The sequence below is a fragment of the Macrobrachium rosenbergii genome, chromosome 35 (assembly GCF_040412425.1).
Source record: "Macrobrachium rosenbergii isolate ZJJX-2024 chromosome 35, ASM4041242v1, whole genome shotgun sequence".
In the NCBI taxonomy this organism is placed as follows: Eukaryota; Metazoa; Arthropoda; class Malacostraca; order Decapoda; family Palaemonidae; genus Macrobrachium; species Macrobrachium rosenbergii.
The window spans coordinates 3,534,867-3,559,036 of NC_089775.1; the positions used below are offsets into that span (position 1 = coordinate 3,534,867).

The 24,170-nt window shown below is 42.1% G+C and overlaps 1 protein-coding gene across 1 annotated transcript; it reads right to left on the bottom strand.

Annotated features, from left to right (window-relative positions):
• Positions 1-11,925: 11,925 nt before the first annotated feature.
• LOC136856367 (neuroendocrine convertase 1-like) lies at positions 11,926-23,333 on the bottom strand. Its single transcript, XM_067134153.1, has 14 exons — positions 22,665-23,333; positions 20,556-20,660; positions 19,838-20,122; positions 19,482-19,628; positions 17,991-18,156; positions 17,567-17,739; positions 17,258-17,470; positions 16,780-16,880; positions 16,240-16,458; positions 15,864-16,030; positions 15,241-15,374; positions 14,685-14,795; positions 12,436-12,548; positions 11,926-12,331 (listed from the first exon to the last, which is right to left on the bottom strand). The coding sequence occupies exons 3-14, from the start codon at positions 20,003-20,005 to the stop codon at positions 12,175-12,177; spliced, it is 1,869 nt and encodes a 622-aa protein (XP_066990254.1). The 5' UTR covers positions 20,006-20,122; positions 20,556-20,660; positions 22,665-23,333; the 3' UTR covers positions 11,926-12,174.
• Positions 23,334-24,170: the final 837 nt, after the last annotated feature.

The following is a 24,170-nucleotide window of genomic DNA, read 5'->3' on the forward strand; positions in this document are numbered from 1 at the left end:
CTAAACCCTAAACACTCACTAAACATGAACTAAACATTCACTAAACCCTAAATGCTCACTAAACCCTAAACATTAACTAAACACAAACTAAACACTAAACCCTCACTAAACATGAACTAAACCCTAAACACTCACTAAACATGCATTCACTAAAACCCTAAACACTCACTAAACCCTAAACATTCACTAAACACAAACTAAATATTCACTAAACCCTAAACACTCACTAAACACAAACTAAACATTCACTAAACCCTAAACACTCACTAAACATGAGCTAAACATGAACTAAACCCTAAACACTAACTAAACCCTGAACATTCACTAAACACAAACTAAACATTCACTAAACCCTGAACACTCACTAAACATTCACCATGCCTTACACACTCACTAAACATATATTAAACCCTAAACACTCACTAAACACAAACTAAACATTTACTAAACCCTAAACACTCACTAAACACGAACTAAACATTCATTAACCCCTAAACTCTCACTAAACCCTAAACACTCACTAAACACAAATTAAACAATCATTAAACTCTAAACACTCACTCACTAAACATTCACTAAACACTAAACACTCACTAAACATTCACCAAACACTTACACACTAAACATTCAGGACAAACAAAATCCACAATGGCACAAAGTCCCTGTTCAAATTGAGTGGTAAGTCACCAGACCTTCCAAGATGGCCGCCACAAGGCAGTCTCCTGATATCCTTCACCCTCTGAGGTCGAAGGAAGCTACTGAGGCCCCCAATCCAAAGTCTCCAGGGGCCAGAGTCCTTCAGGTCTCGCAGGAGCGAATCCCGGAGCCGCTCCGCTTCGGGATTCCCAAGGGACCGGAGGAGTCCTTCAGGTCTTGCCTAAGCCAATCCCTGAGCCGCTCCACTTACAGGATTCCCAAGGGACCGGAGGAGTCCTTCAGGTCTTGCAGAGGCCAAGCCCTGAGCCACTCCGCTTCAGGATTCCCAAGGGACCGGAGGAGTCCTTCAGGTCTCACCTAAGACAATCCCGGAGCCGCTCCACTTACAGGATTCCCAAGGGACTGGAGGAGTCCTTCAGGTCTTGCAGAAGCCAATCCCTGAGCCGCTCCGCTTCGGGATTCCCCAGGGATTGGAGTCGTTCAGGTCTCGCAGAAGCCAATGCCGGAGACACTCTGCTTCAGGATTCCCCAGGGACCGGAGGAGTCCTTCAGGTCTCACAGAAGCCAATGGCGGATACACTCCGCTTCAGGATTCCCCAGGGACCGGAGGAGTCCTTCAGGTCTCGCAGAAGCCAATCCCGAAGACCGGGCAGCCTAAACAGAAACTAAGCATAAGGGAAGGCGCCTGTATCTGCATCGTTATTACAATGATTTTCCAAAGTATTACCAACGCATTCGGAGCTTTCATCGCCGCTTTCACGCTGCTGCTTAGGATCGTATTGGCCGGGGGCATCAACTGGACGACGTCTCTCGAGACCGAATTCCGTTGCTGTGATGCCGCCCGTGAAACTCTTTTGGATTTCAGGAGGAAGAACAAAATGCATCGCATTCTGCACTTCCTTCTGGACTATATTGGACTTACAACTCATACCGGATACGAGGAACCGACTCTGACCGCCTGCGATGGACCCTTGCAAGTCCTGGTGAGGAACGCTCTCCAGGCCAAGCAAGGGACGGCCGCAGCGGCTGAGGACGTTCTTCGAGAAGTTGACAATCTTGTTTTTTGGCCCAGAGTGTTCCTGTTTCTGAATGCCGTCGCCGTTACAATGTTCTTATTCCAAGGAATGAAGAACATTGTTGGAGAGAATGACGAGACCTTGATAAATAACTCAGAAGGGGATACGGACAGGAGAGAAGTGAAAGAAGAAGATATTTCAGAAACTTCTCATCCAGAGATTTCGATTGAAACCCCTTCCGAAGATCGCGTATCTGAAAACTGCCCAGAAGAGAAAGAGAAAAAGGAAATTCGATTAATCAATGGAGACACGTATGAATTCCCACTGTCGACGAAGGAAAAACGTATCTTGAACAAAATATCAAGAGAGGTCAATGAATTCACCAGATTTTACAACGTTCGCCTCGTCCTTCCCGAAGATGAAACCGAGGAAGTCGCCCAACTGGAGGGTGCTGGAAATCGTGTCGAAATGGCCTTCCTGCACATTCAGGAAATCCTCGACGAACAGGAGATCGACGGATGTGAAATCGATTCTGAGGACCTTGCTATGGAAGAGCTCTCTCCCCCTCCTGAGGAATTGGTACCTGAGCCTGAAAATGGATTGAATTTTGCTGCCATCCTCAAGAGGGGTCGCCAGCAGGAAGACGAGAAGAAACAACAGACTTTCATTATCGTGCAACGCAGAACGTTCCCCATCATGGAAGAATTGCTGGATGAGGACGACGACGAAAGTCTGGAATTAGAGAGTGATTTTGAAGATAACTGGAAGTTTGTGGAAGAAGACCTGGAAACTGAAGAGGAAGATTATGAGATTGAGGACGAAGACTGGGAGTTCGAGGAGGAAGAGAGATGCAAGATCATTGTTGGCATATCCCTTCGAGAGGTCCCTGCAGAGGATGGCCCAGGAGGCATGAGGACGCGACGTCTACCGAAATCTGTGCCCCGACTCCCTCATGAAGAAAAGGAAGAGGAAAAGTTCCTCTTGAGGAAAAAGCAAAAGAGCCTGCTAATATTTTAGCAAAGGAGGACGAACCAGAACATCAAGACGAAAAAGAAGAAGAAGCTGCTCTGACTCGAGAAGAGGAAGACGAAAAAGAACCTCGAAAGGAACGCAAGGAGGACCCTGATCTCACCACGAAAGAAGTGGAAGAAGAAGAAAATGTCCCTCAGGAAGAAAAGCAAGACTGTGGATCTCAAGAAATTATTCAGGAAGAGGCTGGAAAAATGTCCTATGCCAACACTGCAAAGCTTCTTCCTGAACCAAAAATTACTGGCCCTGCGAAAACCCTGGAAGGAAAACGTCGTGCACCAGGAAATGACTGGAAAACGACACGACGCCCAAGATGTGGACCTCTAAAACAGTGTGGAGGAAAGACCTTCTCCTTCCAGTGCGAGAAAGACCTAGATCTGGGACAGATCATTGGCAAAGCAGGGAAATTTGCCAAGATGGCCAAGCAAGACCACGGAGTCGTCATGAATGTCCGAAACGATGGTACGAGGATGGTACAGCTCACAGGACCTAAGAGAAATGTTGAAAAGCTCTACAAGGAAATCAAATTCAGAGTGGATAAGGTTTTCAACATCAGCGAGCTGACTCAGGTGTCGGAAGGGCTTTTTGCAGTAGGAAAAGAAGACTTTGTGATGACTGTTGATCAGAAATTCAGGGAGGCTGTATTGGGGCCACAGGAACTAACCCTTCGAAAACTCATCAGGGAAAATGATGTGGCCATCTACCTCCCCGACAAAGATGATGAACGTCATTACATCAGTATCTTTGGCCCTCTCAAACAAGCCCAGGAGGCTGCGGAAGTCATATCCACGATGATTGACGACATCGAGAACTTTTCAACGGAAAACGACCTTAGGCTTGTGGGCTTGAATTGGTACCAGTTCGACCTAGGACTTGACAGCAGGCGTCTCCTTCTTGCCCTCAACGGACAAGGTGCTAGGGAAGCGAGGAACCTCTTCAAAGTAACCCTGATTCTTCCGAAAGAAGAGGACCAGAGGGAAATCGGCTTTCTAGGAGGAGACCTAAAACAAGTGAAAAAAGCGTATGACCACCTCCATAGTTTCCTCCTTGAAGAACTCGACGTAAAAGGTTCTAACATCACAACGGAAGGACTGAGCAGAACTGGGGCAGGCCAATATCGTTTGGAAGTGGACGCCCAGCACAAGGGACTTCTGGTCGGCCCCAGAGGAGAGAACCTTAAGAAAATTGAAAAGTACAACAACGTCAGGATCATTGTCCACAAGAAAACAGAGGGCTTCATCACCGTACAGGGGCAGTTAAACGATGTCGAGGATGCTTGCGTAGACATCAGAGAAGCCATGAAGCCCCCTGTTCCCAAAGGAAAGGACAAGGTAGAAGGAAGGCATTTCTCACAGGAGGAAATCGTCCCAGGATTGACCAGGATTGAAGACCGCCTCTACAGAATCGTCCTGGACAGGGAGGAACGGGCCATGGTCATCGGCCGAGGCGGACACAACATCAAGAGGCTGGTCAACGAACACAAAGTCACCTTCCAGGGCCCTAAAATGGACGACACCTCCAACGACTGCACCGTCCGAGGGAGCGAAAAGGACGCCGTTGCTTTCTTCCACGAGGTCCAGGAAATCGTCAGCGCCAAAGGAAACAAGAAGACATTCGACCAGGGACGGCAGAGGCAGGGAGCGCCTGGCAGGACCACACGAGGAGCAACTTTGGGCGATTTCTTTTGAGGCGAAGAAGGATGGAAGACCTCTACAGTGGGATGAAGAGCTTGTATTTGGCGACGGGATAAGGAACAGGAATTAGTGCTAAATTTTGTGTGGAAAATTAGTGTGTTTAGTTTTGTAAATGTTGAAAAACAGAAAATGGTGGATAGTGATATCCCCACCAAAAAAAATATAAAACACAAAATCCCTAAAAAATATAAAATAGAAAAATAAAAAAAAAATAATTAGTGTTAAGTGAATTAGTGTTAAGTTTTGTAAGGAAAATCATTTTACTTTTAGTTTTGTGATTATGGAAAAATAGAAAATGGTGGATAGTGATATCCCCACCAAAAAAAATATAAAACACAAAAATCCCTAAAAAATATAAAATTGAAAAGAAAAAAAAAAATTAGTGTTAAGATTTGTAATGGAAATTCACTCTGCTTTTAGTTTTGTGATTTTAGAAACAAAACCAAAAAATATATATATATTTATATATTTTATAGGAATAACGAGTTTTATTTAATTGTGCAAAATGGGATTTTGAGTTTGTGTGAATCTGTGCGAGTGACTTTGCCTCGAGATCCCGAGTCCTGGATCTGGCAGACATTCAGCCACAAATCTCGTGTGATCTAAGTTCCCGAAACCTTGGGAATAACTTCCACCCAAGGGGAATTATGATTTGAAAGTGCCTCCCCCCAGGTACTTGATGATAATTATAATTCCCCCGAAGTGTTAGTTCTCCCCAGGGTAGAAGGAACCATTTGTGAGTAACTTGTGTCTGTGACAACAATTCACACACACAAATATTAAGCTACAGATATCGCTCAATATCGAGTTCCCGAAACCTTGGGAATGGCTTCCACCCGAGGGGAATTGTAATAGGTAAGTGTCTCCCCCCAGGCACTTATCTAGTTGAGTGCCTCCCCCCAGGTACTTGACAACGATTCCCCTTGAGTGGCAGTTCTCCCTAAGGTATAGGATTCTTTATTGGGCATTTTTAGTAGCTTAATAGGTAACATCAAAATAAGTCACATACGCACGCACAGACATTAAGCCACAAACGTCGTTCCGCATGGAGTTCCCTCAGTACCTTGGGAATCACTTCCACCCCAGAGGAATTATTAGTTACAAGTGCTTCCCCCCAAGCGCTTGATTATCCCCCTGGGGTGAAAGTGATTCCCAAGGTACTGAGGGAACTCGATGTGGAACGATGTTTGTGGCTTAATGTTTGTGTGTGTCAGAATGTAAGTCACGAGTGTTTGTGACATGAAGTTCGCACACACACACACACACAAACAAACATATTTGATCATAATCACATTAACACGTGATTCATCTCTCAAACATCACAACAGGTAAAAAAAAAAAAAAAAGGCTGGGTGTAGGCCGTGACCAGTTTCGACTTTATTCCCAAGTCATTGACTTGGGAATAAAGTCGAAACTGGTCACGGCCTACACCCAGCCTTTTTTTTCCCCCTTTTTTTTCAACCTGTGGCTATGTTTGAGAGACTTTGACTTCAGATCCCGAGTCCTGGATCCGGCTGACATTCAGCCACAAATCTCGTGTGATCTAAGTTCCCGAAACCTTGGGAATAACTTCCACCCAAGGGGAATTATGATTTGAAAGTGCCTCCCCCCAGGTACTTGATGATAATTATAATTCCCCCAAAGTGTTAGTTCTCCCCAGGGTAGAAGGAACCATTTGTGAGTAACTTGTGTCTGTGACAACAATTCACACACACAAATATTAAGCTACAGATATCGCTCAATATCGAGTTCCCGAAACCTTGGGAATGGCTTCCACCCGAGGGGAATTGTAATAGGTAAGTGTCTCCCCCCAGGCACTTATCTAGTTGAGTGCCTCCCCCCAGGTACTTGACAACAATTCCCCTTGAGTGGCGGTTCTCCCTAAGGTATAGGATTCTTTATTGGGCATTTTTAGTAGCTTAATAGGTAACATCAAAATAAGTCACATACGCACGCACAAACATTAACCCACAAACGTCGTTTTGCATCGAGTTCCCTCAGCACCTTGGGAATCACTTTCACCCCAGAGGAATTATTAGTTACAAGTGCTTCCCCCCAAGCGCTTGATTATCCCCCTGGGGTGAAAGTGATTCCCAAGGTACTGAGGGAACTCGATGTGGAACGATGTTTGCGGCTTAATGTTTGTGTGTGTCAGAATGTAAGTCACGAGTGTTTGTGACATGAAGTTCGCACACACACACTCACACACAAACAAACATATTTGATCATAATCACATTAACACGTGATTCATCTCTCAAAGATCACAACAGGTAAAAAAAAAAAAAAAGGGCTGGGTGTAGGCCGTGACCAGTTTCGACTTTATTCCCAAGTCATTGACTTGGAAATAAAGTCGAAACTGGTCATTACGGCCTACACCCAGCCTTTTTTTTTTTTCCTTTTTTCAACCTGTGGCTATGTTTGAGAGACTTTGTCAGATCCCGAGTCCTGGATCCGGCTGACATTCAGCCACAAATCTCGTGTGAAACCTTGGGAATAACTTCCACCCAAAATTATGATTTGAAAGTGCCTTGATGATATTATAATTAAAGTGGTTCTCCCCAGGGTAGAAGGAACCATTTGTGAATAACTTGTTCTGTGACAACAATTTAACTTATTCAGCTATGTTCAATATGAGTTCCCAAAATCTTGGGAATGGCTTCCACCGAGGGGAATTAATAGGTTGTCTCCCCCAGGCACTTATCTAGTTGAGTGCCTCCCCAGGTACTTGACAACAAACTTTTGGTGGTTCTCCCCTAAGGTATAGGATTCTTTAATAGCTTAAAGGTAACATCAAAATAAACATAACTCAAAACAAAGCCACAAACATCGTTTCAAGTTCCCTCAGTACCTTCAGGAATCATCCACCCCAGGGAAATAAGTTAAAGTGCTTAAGCGCTTGTTTATCCCCTGGGGTGAAAACAAGGTACTTGATAAACTTAATGTTTGTGTGTGTCATAAATAAGTCACGAGTGTTTGTGACATGAAAACTCACACACAAACAAACATATTTGATCATAAACATTTTGAATCTCTCAAACATCACAACAGGTTAAAAAAAAAAAAAAAAAAAAGGCTGTGGGTTTAGGCCGTGACCAGTTTCGACTTTATTTCCCAAGTCAATGACTTGGGAATAAAGTCGAAACTGGTCACGGCCTTTACTTTTTAATTTATTTATTTTTTTTTTTTTTTTAACCTGTGGGTGATGTTTGAGAGATGAATCACATGTTAATATATTTAATAAACAAACTACAAAGTGGCTTTAAGCTAAAAGTAAATTAAAACTAGTCATAACTCAGTGAAATAGATAAATAAATAAATAAATAAAAATAAATAAATAAATAGATAAATAAATAAAAAATGAAAGGGTTCTGTTTGACTTACTGTTGAGAGGTTTGGCTGTTAACTGCTGGCGAACAGCAGTTAACAGCCAAACCTCTTAACAGTAAGTCAGACAAAACCCTTTACTTTTTAATTTATTTATCTATTTATTTTTTTTTATTTTTACCTCTTATTTCACTGAACTCCGAGTAATTTTAATTTACTTTTAGTTTAAAGTCGATTTATAGTATTTTTTTACTTTACTTTTAGCTTAACGAATGTTATATGACAAAACTAGATTTCTTACCTCACAGACTTCTATATAAGTCTGAGAGAGAGAGAGAGAGAGAGAGAGAGAGAGAGAGAGAGAGAGAGAGAGAGAGAGAGAGAGAGAGAGGTGCCTAAAATGTTGGCCAACAGAGCTGTCCTTATCAGATAAGGACAGCTCTCGAGAAGATATCTCTTTCTATTTGCATTATATAAATTCCCCGGCAAATAAAGCAGTTATTTGTGTGTGTTTTATACATAATTAGTCTAATATACACTTACACTTAAGTCTTATAAGTGTGGTAAGGTGTTGAATGGGTTACCGGACCTCATTTGGACCTCCGGACTCATTCAAACAATTGTAAGCAACAAAGACTAAACAAACACAAAACATATTTCTCCATATTGGCCTTCTTTGTCGTGGTACTCTTGGGATGGCAGGATATGGCGACCTTTGCTTAGCATTAAAATAAAGTCTTTTCAGTTGTGCCATATTTGCTCACGGGAACGGCGTAAACAGGATGTGACGTCACTGTCTCCAACGAGAAAAGGGTCTATTGTAAACAGGACGAGTTAAAATTGATAAGCGAAAGGACACTTTGTCACATTAAACATTGCATTTTTTTTCTCGTTTCTTAACAGAGGAGAAATATTCATTCATATTCTATTTGCGTCATGACATTAGAACAAAAATAATCTTGAGTTTTGTAACTTTTACACAACGAAATATTCATCAAGACGAGAAATATTCATTCATAATAGTCATCTTCTTAATATTTTTTTATATAAGGGAACTTTAAACATTAATAAACATAATCATCATAATATTTCTCAACTTTCGTCACTGCAACTCAATTCCTTTCGTAAATTGCACATTTTAAAAACTTTAAATAACACAGGATAATGGAATACACAGTCTCTTTCATAAATGATATATTTATAAATATATATGTAAATCATTACGCCTTTACAACCAGGCGCCATGACTCACTCATTCACAAACGTGCAAATATATAAATTCTGGGGCTTAACCAGGCCATTCCTCAGTACGGAATGCGTTCTATATCTTATAATCTATGCAACACTGACTTTTCTTTCTGACATTCACGAAACACTGCTTTCCAAAACTCCCCCTGGGGAGGCTTCCCGGGGGCCATTTACTGATGACTCAGCCAGTTCCTGGCTTCTTCCTCCGTCACCAGTCCGGATGCCAGGGCCTTCTGTACGAAATCTGCGACAGCTCGGTTCACGACGCCCGAACGGCTCCGAGTTTCAGCTGTTTATAAAAAAAAAAGAGGATTTAATTGTTATTATTGTGTAAACAGAATGACTATTCACGTGGGATAAGCCTAACGGGCTGTCAATTTGTATAGCTAGTTTCCATAGCATACAATTAGGCCTTAAGGTCTCTGTGCAGTACGAAAAGTGGGCAGGAAATAAAGAATTGCATTACAATGGGTATTTCATGTATTCCAACACTACCTAAATCCCCCTGTAGACAGTCTAGCTGGCCTACCAGGAGAGCAAATCACTACTCCTGGTACCATTCTATACGTATAATATCTATTTTCTTTTACTACACGCCTTAAGCTGCTATCCCATCCACCCACGCCCCTACCCAACAGGCTTGCACGCCCTTCTTGGTGCTCTAATCTTTAAAAAAATGAACCGAGGGTCCCACGACTTACATGTTCCTCTGATGGGCGTCCAACCAGGACACCACATTGTCCCGCGGAAGTAGAGTTCCCACCTCTTGATCCTTGGCTTCACCTGGAAACTGCAGACGTGGTCTAGGAATTCCAGGTCACCAGATTCCCACAGTCTGTTGTAAAGAAGGAAGACTTTCTTTAAAAATGGTTATTTTAGGCGGGAATTCTCTCGGAATGGTTTTACAGAAGTGGTATGTGTGTCCATGTGGTATTTTTGGGTGTGCGTCACATATTCCTGACACGGAATCTTGAATGATACGTAGACTTTTTGATATGTAATTTTCGAATTACACCACATTTGACCTTATATATATGTATAAACTGACAATAAAACACTTTTCTAACAATATAACTATATAAAAATTATATCACCAACGTTATAAATTATATTTACTTCAATAAAACTTAAGGTTTTTCGTCTGAACTTAATATTCACCGTAACTTTAAGCTCGATTAAAAAAAAAATAAGAAGAAGAAGCTATTTGTTTACCCGACGAGCTGTGACGTCAGAGCCTGCACCAGGCCGTCCCCTGTCAACCCTCCTAAAAGATCACCCAGGTCTTGCCCCTCTGCCTCGCCCAAAACGCTGGCCATGAGGAACAACCCGAGGAGGGCGCAGACGCAGAAGGAAGGACGCATTGTCGTAATCTGGGAAAGATGGAGAATGTTGTAAATATCACCGAAAATGGACGAAAATATTAATTTTCCAGTGAGGATTTTTCGCCCAAATCGTGGCATATGAATGACCTTAGCTAACTGCTTGACCTCCTGGGGAGTTGGTGAGTATATGCTGCGAGTTGTTTGGTCGACTAACCTTGGCGTCACGAAGATAAGAGGTCCAATGTCTGCCTTCCACCGAATACGTGACAGTTCGCCCGCCCTTGCAGGGTTTATATATGGCTGCCCACACGTTGGCGTGGTTGCCGGGGAATATATTTTATTTAAGAATAAAACGGCTGAATTTAACCCTTTTTAGGGTATGTTAAAGCGTCCTGGTATTTTTATATTCATTATAGAAACTTAATCATTATAATTCAGCAACTTAAATAAAGTATGTACCTCGAAATAGGCGATTGTCATTATTTAAAGAGACGATAAACGATAATGATGTTTAGAGGGAATCCCACTGGTTTTAAGAGTGGTCTTTACGACGCATGATCCCAATTCCCCGAAACGAAATTAATATGTTAAAAAATACACACACACACACACACACACACACACACACACACACACGCATATACACTGCGAAGTCCCTGACTGTACACAAAATCAGGCGTAATATATACATTATGATGCATCATCAGTATTTGTGATATGTTACATACAAGGTCTAGAGTATCTACTCTGTCAAGACCTTGGTTGCATAAGCCACTTTAAACTTTGGTTTTTATGCAGCTAAATATATATATAAACATATTTAAATGCTAGTATTAATAAGGCAAAAATCGGGATTAATATTTATGTAGAATGTGTCGAAAGAAAGAATATATATAAAACGATTAATTAAAAAAATTGGTATTAACTTTTTTCTCGATATACCCCGTAGCAACAGAGAGCTGTTCATGGTAACTCCTTCGCTGAATTAAAAATCGTATGGCCATGATTCTCTCTCTCTCTCTCTCTCTCTCTCTCTCTCTCTCTCTCTCTCTCTCTCTCTCTCTCTCCTTTCTTCAAGGTCCACAATAATGGAAACACTCTTTGCATATTGCCAAATAAACAATTTCCCTGGGGAAGAGAGTTGGTCTAGAAATCTTGTTATATATGGCCTTGTAAGGCCCCAGCCTACCATCCTAGACCTTTATTCCATAAAGAGAAAAACTTAATAGACCTAATATTTTAGGGTATCATTTAGGCAAAAGCAATGCTTCATCATTGCTGCCCCAACTCGAGAAAGAAAGGAAGGACTTAAACAAATGCACATCACAAACAAAGTCACGTCCTTCCCGCCTAGTTCATCACATTGGCGCCAACTCTCCTTAACTCCGTCGGTCCCAAAAGGGCGGGGTTTTCCTACGTGAATGTGCGGGACAGAAAGAGGGATTTCCCTGGCTTTTTGGGTAATAAAAGGACCTCTTAAACATTCGTACATCTCTGGTCATGTCATGGCTATATTTGGGAACTTCAATTTCCCCCCATTTTTTATTTTGAAGGTTTAGAAGGAATGTTATTTAAGCGGGTGATCGATCTGGTATTGGTGGTGTGACACGTAGGATAATCAATGAAACATTTGCTTAAGAAAATACTTTATTTTACTGAATATATCTATATATATGTATGTATATAGGTAGATAGATAGATAAATAGATATTTTGTTGCCTGCAACATCTATGGTAGGCCTATAGTTTGGTAGAATCTTCAACCTTTAATACGTTTTGTCTGTTGTAGTTTGAATTCCATTAAAATTCCCGCATCATTACACGTCTACATAGTGTTTTGAACTGCTGCCTACATAATACTCCCCAAAAATACTGTCTTTTCTTTTATTTCCGAGATAACACTTCATCCAGAAGCGTCCTCCAGTCAGAATCATGACTGGCAATCCGGTTGTGTTCTGACTGGACGTTCTGAAGTGCCTTGTCCAAGCGGTTCTCCCTCAGAAGTAGCCTCAGGTCATCCCCTGAGAATGTTGACCTGGTCCTGGGGGAACGAAAAAGGGAGATAGAGATTGTTTTAGGTAAATGAAATGACCATAGGTCTATATAGTTTCACAAACAAAACCGCTGACTTGTTTTTACTCTCACCGGTGCTGGAGGAGTTCCACCAGCTTCTCCCAGGGCAAGGTTCTCAGTGCCTCTGCTGTGAGGCCCTTGCTCAGGAGTCCCTCCTCGTCTGTTTTGCTGTCCTCCGCATCTTCCTGTGGGAGGATTTTGTCTTATTATCTAGCTTGGCATTTTTCTCAGCAGGTGGGAGCATTTAGAAGGAAGATTTTCTACTATACCCTATTGGGACGGGAGCAGGTATGCAAGTTAACAGGACAGAGGCTGAGTTCTGTGCTGAGTGACCCAAGCTTGACTGGGTAGCTTAGTGCAGGCAACCTGCCCTGAAAGCAGGTTAGGTCCCAACAGGGATTGAACACTACAGAAGCAGGCACTATCTGCCTGCCTTTGAAAACTCTAACGTGTCCATATCAGTTCCCGGGCTTTGTGGAGTTTCATCACCCAACTTGCCCTGACCCAGAAGACCCTTTGTTTTTGGTCATAAAAATGAAAAAATATTATATATACATAATTCTTGCAAACTAATATTTATCAAAATAGAAAATAAAATACATGTAAATGATTGAGGATTTTTTTCTAAGTTTTAGTTTTGGGAAATGCTCTTAGGGACATTTGAAGGGACATTTGATTCCCCAGGGGCTAGTACTAAACGTGGCAAAATACATTTGACTCAGAAGGGGCTAGTACTAAAAATGGCAAAATACATTTGACCCCACAGGGGCTAGTACTAAACATGGCAAAATACATTTGATCGCCCAGTGGCTAGTACTAAACATGGTGAAATACATTTGACCCCCAGGGGCTAGTACTAAACATGGCAAAATACATTTGATCGACCAGTGGCTAGTATTAAACATGGCAAAATACATTTGATCGCCCAGTGGCTAGTATTAAACATGGCAAAAAAGTGGCTAGTACTAAACATGGCAAAATACATTTGACCCCCAGGAGCTAGTACTAAACATGGCAACATTTGACCTGCAGGGGCTAGTACTAAACATGGCAAAATACATTTGACCTGCAGCGGCTAGTACTAAACTTGGTGAAATACATTTAACCCTCATGGGCTAGTACTAAACATTGTGAAATACATTTGAACCCCCAGGGACTAGTACTAAACACAGAGAAACAGTGTAGGTGAGTCACTGTTTTGCCGTGTTCAGTACTAGCAGCAGCCATTGACATGTTTTTGACGTAGCATTACTCTAGGTTCTATGCAGTGTGCCGTCCTTGGGACCTTAGCTGGTACTACAACCCCTTTCGTTCCTTTTACTGTACCTCCTTTCATATTCTCTTTCTTCCATCATACTCTCCTCAACGCTCTCCAGACAATTGATTGATAGTGCAACTGCTTTGAGGTTTTCTTCCTGTTACACCTTTCAACCCTTTTACTCTCAGTTTCTGTTTCAGCGCTGAATGACCTGGTAGGTCCCAGTGCTTGGCATATGGCCTAAATTCTATATTCAATTCCTGCAGAAAATTAAAGAAAAAAGGGGGAGACTGTAAAGTTAAGTCAGGTTAGGACCGGAATGGACGCAGAGCTGTCATAGCTTAAACAGATTAACAACAAACATTTTCTTAGAAGCCTGACTGCAACTTATGTGTCGGGGCAAATGTTTACAATCCGTCATCGACATTTTAAGTGTTTTAGCCGCTGCGCAGCGAAGCGAGCTTGTCGTTAGCATGATGGAATGCTCGCACCTGTTCTTGTTGACCGAGCAAATATTTACTCAAGACTGAATTCGGCCAGTCATTGCCATGTGTGCTTCAGTGGCGTCCTTGAAGACGACGAACTATGTTGACCTTAGTGTTTGGACACAGATGCACTGAGAGAGAAAGAGATAGAGAGAGAGAGTGATATGTATCTTAAAAGAAATCAAATGAGTGTCTGTTAAAGCGATAAGAATAACATCTGAATCTGCAGTCAAAAGTGTCAAAGATGCACTGGGAGAGAGAGAGAGAGAGAGAGAGACAGAGAGAGAGAGAGCGATATGTATCTCAAAAGAGATCAAATGAGCGTCCGTAAAAGCGATAAGAATAAAATTAGAACCTGTAGAGAATCAAAAGGGTCAAATGAGAATCACCAAATGATATAGGAACAAATGAGAATCTGTCAGTGGAAAAGTCAAGAAAGAGTTCTGTGAATGTGCGAAGAATCAGATGAGAATCTGTACACATGTCGAAGATCAAATGAGAGTCTTAAGTGAGAAAATTCAGATAAAGTCACTTCAGACCAGAGGATAAAATGAGAGTTTGTTAACACCCCAGCTTACCTCAAAGGGAATTTTGTAGGACCTGGCCCTCTGCAGATGCTCTGGGACGTCCTTTGTGCCATGAAGGACCAGCTTTATCTCCCCAATTGTTCCGTGTTCGTCTTTAGTTGTCTGTGGGGAAAAGGATTAGATTTATTCAGATTAAAAAATGATGGCGGATTGCTGCTGATTTGAAAGATGAATTCACTTAATTTGGTGCATTCAAAATACATCTTAAAACGATTTTTAAACAAGACAAATAAGAGTCAATTCAGGCCGAACAAATCTTTTCAACTTTAGGTATGGTTTTGTCATCATCTCATCACCTGAAGAGAATTTACTTTTGTGAGGATATGAAGAGTCCTCCAACAAGGATTTGCAAGTTCAGTGGTTTTTCAAAGCGTTTGGTGTCTGCGTAATGCTGCGATAGTTTGTTTTGCCTTGTATGTAGTCTGATAAAACTATAAATCAATTCATGGTTAACTTATTGTCAAAGGCTTTACTCTACTACGACAAGAAAATTCAGGTATGTTAAAACAGACATATTGAACTGATAATCAATTAAAAATCTGCTCACCATGTCAGTGATTTCAAGCCTCCAGATACCTCTGGGATCTTCACCCCACGTGTGGACAGACATCAGGGCCCAGTCTTGGAAGCCCTTCTGAGAATCGTCATCTGCTCTTTCATTCAGGAGGACTGTCCGTGTCCCTGGGAGAGACCAAGATTTGGATGACTGTCTGGAGAAGTTATTGAGTGTCATCAAATCCTAGAAGCCCTCTACAGTATCTAGCAGTTTTGTAAAAAAGTGTGTGAAGAATTATTCACATTCATTCCTTCTATTACAAAGGCTAGAAAATGTGTCTTCTTAAATAGCAGTGTTGAAGAGCAATATGAACTAGAGGTTACAGATTTTAATGGCTTCTTAGTTCATGCAACACAATTCTGCTGCTCTTGTAAGTTCAGTCTGAACTTGTCGCAGATTGTTCTGTTGGACTATAGTTTGAGAACTTAACAGTCCAGCTTTATTCCTAAAATGATCAAGAAGATTTTATGATCCAACAAGGCTGAGTAATCAGGAAAGAAAAGAGAGACTCCTACTTCCCAAGAAGAATAAGATACTCGCTTGAAAAGCTGGCATAAGTTAGTTTACAATGGCTCTGTCAAAGTAGAATGATGAACACTAAGTTTAATACTCACCTGAAGGACTAGTGAGTGAGATTGACAAGGCTCCTCTTCTCGTGTAGTCTATGTTTGCGATGACTTGCACGTGCTCCAGAGACCTGACTTCGTCTTCGGTACCCTCGCATCCTGTTGAGGTGAACTCCAACTCGACAGACTCCCCTGTTTTCAAAGTCCTGTTTTCCCTGCGGGTTGAATGTTGTGTGTGAATACATATGTGGTTTGATATATATGGATTCAGTGTTGCTCTGGTGTGGATATGAAGAAAGGAATTTTATGGGAAGTGGATCCTTGAGCCAAAAATGTAGATAAATTTTGTATTTGTTACTGGAGAAGCCAATTTTCCAAACAGATTATTTATTCAGAGTATCCGGTTGTTCCCGCTACCAGTTACCTTGAAGTCGTCTCGACCGTGCATATCGCTTTGCGTGGGACGACTGTCCAGTTCCTGACCGCCTGAACCAGACCGTCTGCACTCAAGAGACCGAACCCAAATCGCGAGTTGAACTTGAGACCTTTCGCGTTGGTGAGCCAGCCACTGTTGTGTCCCAGCGGCGCCCATTCGGAGCTCCAGACCACCGCGTGTTGCATGTCCCTCCACGTCAGCTCTGGACTACCAGCGACAGTGAGAGAAGAGACTGTGGGTCATTCGGAATATCAGAAATCTACTTTGTTGTTTTGTTTGACAGTGAAACAAAGTACCGTATCTTTCAAGTGGATTTTGAGATGGGGCAAGTGGTCCTGTTTTTCCTTTCCTTTCTGTGTTTAGCTTCTCAGGAAGAACAGAAAGGAACAATTGATTCAGTGGCCTAATCTAGCCTTGCCTACTTCAGCAAGACAGAAAGAAACCACAGGTTTTTTCTTATGTCATGGACAAGACCAGATTACACAAAGTAATGAGACTGTTTCATGGCTTTAAGAATATAAGACCTACTTCACTTCCAGTGCCAAAGCAAAGATCCCGGCTGCCAAGGGAGCGGCTGCAGACGTCCCAGAAAACTTGTCTGTGCAGCTGTTGTGCAGGTCGGTCGTTGCCTGGAATAGCGGACCATGAGATGTATTAGTTTCTTTGAAGATTGCTACTGTTGCTTCTAGCCACAAAAAATACTATGAGTGATGTGAAGAACATAATGTGCTGTTCCTTGGCAAAAGATTTATTTAGGAACGGTTTGGATGAACAGCTGTGACTATCGAACTTAGAAGTACAGTTCTTGTTTTCAGTTTTCTGTATATTCTGCAGACCTACTTTTTAGTGATTTTCATGGCTGCATGTTTAGTAATCATGCACCATGTTTACCCAGTCCACGTATGAATTTTTCACACTGCGCAGGAATGGACGAACTCCATCCACCATTTTCAGCGATGGCGTTGAAAGTGACAACGACGATGATGGAAATATCACAGGAACTCACTATCTTCTGGTCTGTGTACGCCCCCGAAGAGTAGGCAGCAGCCAAGGTGGACGCGCATCTCTCCCCGTACCAAGGGAAGAGTCCCGTCTCGGAAGCACTGCTTATGCTGAGGGTGTAGATGCTGGAGGTGTACCCGTCGCAGTTGCAGTCGTCCCCTGCTGATCCGCCATTGCCTGCGGCCCATACGTACACTATGCCCCTGCCATTGCGACCCTGGCAGAAAGTATGCGGAAATGGGTCAAGGAGATTCATTGAGATCATTACAAAGATATCATGAATGGAAAAAGACATACGATTGCTGATTCGTACCTCAGTCACCCCCTTCTGTAGCGCGATGTCAGCCAGCCTCCCGGGACCTTCGACTCTGCGGCCGTCGTCAGTGGGTCCCCAAGAGCAGGAGATGACGTCCGCTTTACCCACCGGCCATTCCAGAGATAGTCCTTCGACGACGTCGCTTACCGGACCGTCCAGCATCCTCACGCCTTGATGAGAAGGAAGTTTACGTTAGACACTTACTGCACGGTGCGAAGATCATTTATTATTTCTGTAACACGAGTAGACTGAGGGTAATGAGCTCTCGTAAAACATCGAATGGGAAAACACAGAGCTTCTTAACATCCTTGAAACATCATAAGCGTGATGCAACGACCAAAATACTGTTGCCATTTTATAAATATATGTAAATAGTCATATGTAAATATTTCTGCACCAGCACAGATCAGCAGCATCTTACCTCCTACGCTTGCACCGAAGGCAACTCCGACACCACATATCCTGTTGTTCGGCGTCATGATGATTTCTCCGGCACACCGGGTGCCGTGGGAGTTCGAAAACTGTTGGTCGTACCTCGGCGACGGGTCTGGGTCGTTGTCGTTGAAGTCGTAGCTGATGTCGCTGTCCTGCACCAATAATAATAATAAGTGGGATGTTGTGTGGATGGTGAGTTCTGACCTATGTAGACTCTGAATGCATTAGAGACTATTGTAATCTTCTTTCTGGAGACATTCATTCCCTAGTGACATGAGGCCATGTCCACATGGCCTCTCTTCCTTGTCAAAATTCATACTGCTCCTTCCCTATCAAAACTTTTATCATTTGTCTTACTTTCTCAGTCAAAATTCTGTTGTTTGGTAACAGGAGTTTATGTATAAGTTATATGGAAAGACAAAAGTTTCCCTGAGTCAAAAAAATATCTCATAAAAACATTTGATTTGCGTTACTCCTTCCCAGTTGGTCTTCCTGTTTTGTGCCCTACTTTCTTAAACAATTTCTGACCTCCTCTGAAAAGGAACAGTTTGTTAGTTTTTTATAGGCAAACTGACAGATTCTGCCAGGCATCCATTGGTGTATTCGTGCATGGGAATATGTTTAAGGCTACATGCAAAAGATATTCAGAGCAGGATGATTGGAGCAAATCAGGTACCCTGTATAATATTGATTACCACATTCTTTCCCATCAATGGACTAAAAGTGTATTATGTTTTGGCAATAATCCATCTCCTTTACACTTGAATGGTGGAAGTACCCACATGTATCTTTTCGGACACTGATGTCTGGCCAAGATGACTCTCCCAGGATACCCATAGTTGAGTTGTCAGGACACCTGCAGTACCATTGTTTCAGCTTTCTAATGGTTTGTCACTAAAAGCTCTTAACAAGCTAGCTTCAGGTGAAAAAGTTGCAACCTTTTAGGGGGCATGTATACTCTCTTCAAGGGAAACCAACAAATTAACCTACGATGAAGAGGACTCAACCCTTTTAGATACTGATGTTTTGTTTCTCAAGGTTCTAGTGAGATGGCAAGATGGAAGTTGAACAAGTAAAAGATGTGCAAAGTTTCTTCGGCACAATTGAGTTTTCTGTACATTGTATAATCAAGGCCACCGAAAATGGATCTATCTTTTGGTGGTCCCGGTATAATGCTGTATGAGCCGCAGCCTATGAAACTTTAACCAGGGCATGGTGGTGGCCTGTCCTATATCGTTGCCAGAAGCACGACCATAAATAAAATTAAACCTACTGAGGCTAGAAGGCTGCAATTTGGTATGTTTGATGAGTGGAGGATGGATGATCATCATACCAATTTACAGCCCTCTAGCCTCAGGTGTTTTTAAGATCTGAGGACAGACAGAGAGAGTGTGGACAGAAAAAAGTGCAGACGGACAGACAAAGCCGGCACAATAGTTTTCTCTTCAGAAAACTGAAAAGTCGTTAACATTCTTACATAGTTTTGTACGATGTCGGCGTGACTCCACTCGAGGCCGTCGTCCAGGACGAGGAGCTTGACTCCTTTCCCCGTCACCCCAGACTGCCACACAGGGACCACCTGCAGATCCAGTTTCGGCAGGTCGCTGCGACTTCTGGTGTCGAACTGTCGAGAATCGGAGTAGTTTAATTCCTAGTCTCACAAATGGATTGGTTGATGGAAACCATAAATAGAAATTATACGTAGAGCAGTTATGCTAAACACTGGAAGCCTGCGACTTAATTGTACGTGAAATGAGCAACCAAGGAAGACTTTAGTCAATTGAGGGCTTTCAAGCAACGCTGAAACGTTGCTTGAATGCATGTCATCCCTACCAGGTACCACTGATGGACCCAGAGCTCGTCGTTGAACAGTTTCTCCATTTCCAACGCGTGGGCGGACATGGCGGACCTCTGCACTAAGTTGCGGGTGTCCTTGTCTCCTTCCGTTCGCTTTCCTTCTTCCTTCAGAGATACCCTTTGCGTCTCTTCCTCCGACCTCATCCGCTTCACCCGGACGAGAGGGGCGTAAGGATCGTAGGCGTCGTCTCTCAGATCAGCCCCGGGGAGGAGTGCCCTCTTTGCTCTCTCCTTCACAAACTGTTGTTCAGCCCATTTGACCTAGATTGGCAAAGAAGATGGAATTCCACAGGAATTGAAAGTGGTATTTGGTTTTAAAATCATAATTGGGGGCTAGACAGTTAAAATGGAGACCTGGGGATTTGACGGGAGTGAAAAGATTAGGGATTTGACAGAAGTGAAGATTAGGGATTTGACAGGAGTGAAAAGATTAGGGATTTGATGGAAGAGAAAAGATTAGGGATTTGACAGGAGTGAGAAGATTAGGGATCTGACAGGAGTGAAAAGATTAGGGATTTGACAGAAGAGAAAAGATTAGGGACTTGACGGACAAAAACAGGATTCGATATGAAATCACAAGACATTTGACCCAGATAACAGGATATTTTACCCTAGTTTCACGTAAAATGTATCACAAACTGAGAATCATAACGTCGTGTTTACAGACAGAAACCAAGCGTGCGAACGCACTCACTTCAAGATGGACGTTGAGCTTGTGGGTCAACTCGGGGGCTGCTCTCTTGTGGACCGCGGGGTGGTCTCTCTTCTCCAGCCGGTAGACACCTTCGAAGTTCCCGACCTGAGAGATAGGAGAGCTAAAATGGCGGTAGAGTTACGCACGCTTCTGAGGTCAGCGGAGCGCGATGGTCGCAGGCGGGGTGAAGGCGCTTTCCCTACTACGCCCTCCCCCTTCACCCTGCGCCTGGAGGGTGTAAGGATGGCGCCTTCACCCCTTCTTGCTGAGATGTGGGATGGTAAAAATAGGGAATATACTGTGAATATATATATATATATATATATGTATATATATATATATATATATATATATATATATATATATATATATATATATATATATATATATATATATATTTATATACAAAAACAGAAGAGGGGGCGGGGTTACAGTTTGTTAAACAACAAAGACAGGGACAAAGGGTCAAGGGATAATCCAGGGTGGAGATTAACAGTCCTGGTGGAAGTGGCTTCGATGAAGACACTCTCAAGCAGATTTCTTTTCCGATGGTCGTGACCTTGTAGATGACTGCTGACTTATCCCAGTTCATCCTATTGCGTTCTTTACAGGGAATACTGTATACAATATTGTTTGAATTGGGTGGGCTATTCGTAATTGGTTTATTTCTCAAAAATATTATGTTTAAATACTAAGTTAATACCAATAGTTTTTAAAATGGGCAGGAATGAAATTAGGATGAAATGGTAAATAGATTATTCTTAAGTTCATTGTTAACAATGGTTGGTTTATAATATGATTTTTTTTACCTTGCTTTTACAAAGTTCTAAAATGTATGGAGGGTAACATAATGAATCTCCTATTTTATCAATAATTTTAAACTCCTCTCCCAAAAATTCAGGACTACAAATTCTAAGAGTCCTAAGATACATACTGGAAAATATTGACATCTTAATTTGTTTGGCATGATTAGAGTAAAAATTAATATATGACAAAATATTCGTGGGTTTCCTATATACTTTAAAACAAAAAATTGGTGTTATTTCTAATAACTAAGACATCCAGAAATGGTATACAATTATTTTCTTCACATTCTGTCGTGAATTTTATGGAAGGTACAAGATTATTAATTGTTTGTAAGAAATCTTTAACAATACAAAAAAAAATCGTCTATACATCTTACCCAAAACACCTTAGAGAAGAGATTCCTTGGAATAAGTCTAGACTCAAAGAATTCCGTGTAAATATTAGACAAATTGGCGAAAGAGGGTTCCCAATAGCCATACCAAATATTTGTCCATAAAAATTACCACTGAAAGTGAATTTACAATTTTTTTTATACAAAGGGATGTCAAATTAATAAATAACATTGGTATGTAATTCTAGATTGTACAAGTTGTGATAAAAATTGAAGTAAGTCATCGATATGAACTTTAGTATATATAAATTTATATATATATGCGTTCTGTGATATATATATAAGACAATATACTTCAAGTGTTGCGCATATATAGCAAATGGGCTTATCAGTTATATATGCATTGACTCTACGCCCACGAGGGAGAGAGAGAGATTGTAGATAATATTTTGGTTAGGTATTATTATTATTATTATTATTATTATTATTATTATTATTATTATTATTATTATTATTATTATTATTATTCCTGAACTCGTTAAAAAACGAATTTTATTTAAGGACGTCACTTGTCCAAAACACCTGTGCCAAACGTATTTGAATTAATTAACATTCAGCTTCGATAAGGACACCTGCTCGTAATCTTTTCGAACTTTACGAGATAAAGTAAAATTCGTAATTATTTTGAACCGGAGATTTACGAAATGTCCGTAAGATTAACGAAAAGTCAAGCAGTCTTTGTTCAAAGGATTCGGACGTAGCCATTTCCCCCTTAAACCCTTCCCGCGTGACGTCATCAGGGTCAGCTAGAGAGACGCGGAGGACTCTTTTAATGTGGGGGTTTGTATGCGTCTATAAAATGAAGCGTGGGGCAGACCTGCCTGCTTTATTACTGAAGATATACCCCATAGAAGGTCAGAAATAAGATGGGCATCGAATTTTGGGCAGAGTGGCCCCACTTAGATACTCACCTGCCCCAGAAATTCGTACCCAAGGTCCCTGGCGACAGACGCTGCGATTTCGGGTCCACCCGTAAGATGGACAACCCACTCATTCAGAAACTGTTTGGCGTCTTCGTGCCCTGAATGCCCTTGGTGGCGTCCTACGAGATTCCTCTTGTCTGCCTGCGGAATATATCCTCCTTTGGAGAGTCCTTCGGAGGCGAAGGAGCCTCCCGCCCCAGGGGTTTCGAATCGGTCTAGTTGGCGCCTTCTCTGAGAAGGGAAGACGTCCTTCCGGGCGTCTGGAAAGGGTCCTGGGGCTCGTTCGAGATGTCCTTCATCTAATTCCTCTTCTTCTTCTTCCTTTTCTTCTTGTCCTTCCTGCGGCAGGACGCCCTTGTCGAGGATTTCCCGGAGTTTCTCCTTCAATTCCTCGTATCCTTCGACGGACTGGGCGCCGTTGAAGTTCAGACTTGATACATCATCTCCTCCTCCCCCTCCGCCTTTCCAGAGGGGCTGTGTCCTTTCCCTGGACTCCAGCAGTTCCGTTTCCAGAGACCCCTGGAAGCGAGACAAAGGCGAAGAGGGGGAAAAGTAATAAAAACCGACGGTTGACGGTCATGGAAGCCACCATGACGCCACGTGCCGAAAGAGAGAGAGACTGGCGTCTGCCGATGACGATCGGTCTAAAGGAATATCATTATCGCAAGGGGGGGAGGAGCCCCTAGAGGGTGATGGGTGGATGGGGGGGAGGTGGATTAATGGCCATGGGGGTTGAGGGGGGAAATTAGGCGCATCACTAAAAAATAATCTTCCATTTCCTCGTCCCGAGATCGAACATTGATCTAGAGAACGGGAGTCAACCCAGGCAGCCATCTTGCTCAGTGAAACGAGATTTGGATAAAACTGAAGTTTTAAATTTAAAATTAAATCTGCTTCTGATTTAAATGGCGAGATGTGACAACTTCACACCCCCCACCACCCCCGTCTTTCATTTGGTGACCTCAGAGGGGGGGGGGGGGGGGGCAACAGGTGTTCAGAAGGCGTCATTTTCACCTGAACTTTTCGGCTTAATTAGACTATTCATGATAAACACACACATGAGGATTTACTCCGCAGTTATTCATTCATTTACTTTTGCGACGCTGTAGGAATTTTAGAGAGAGAGAGAGAGAGAGAGAGAGAGAGAGAGAGAGAGATTGCATAGACGTATTTACTAGACTCCTTTAGAAGTACGTTATAGGCCTAATTAGAACCTTCTCAATTATGCATCTGACAAATCTATCAAAAACCATCTAAATTAATAAATATTACAAATATTATTATAAATATATTAATATATCATATTTTTCACACAACATCCAGTTACCCCAGCGTAGCTTAAGAGCTAAATTGGACCTGTATATAATCACATTGCCATTTCTTAAATGTTACCTGGATATCTCAAGAATGAATTGGCAGAATTTGATCAAACTGGCAGAGATATATTCATCAGGTGATCCTTTCTCACTTAAATGTCCAACCTTTGGTCTAGGG

Coding starts and splice junctions, on each gene's coding strand:
- LOC136856367 (XM_067134153.1), bottom strand. CDS start 20,005: ATGAGGTCGGAGGAAGAGACGCAAAGGGTATCTCTGAAGGAAGAAGGA. Junction 16,459..16,779: donor GCTTTGGCACTGGAAGTGAA/GTAGGTCTTATA, acceptor TGTCGCTGGTAG/TCCAGAGCTGACGTGGAGGG. Junction 14,796..15,240: donor GGCTTGAAATCACTGACATG/GTGAGCAGATTT, acceptor TTTTCCCCACAG/ACAACTAAAGACGAACACGG.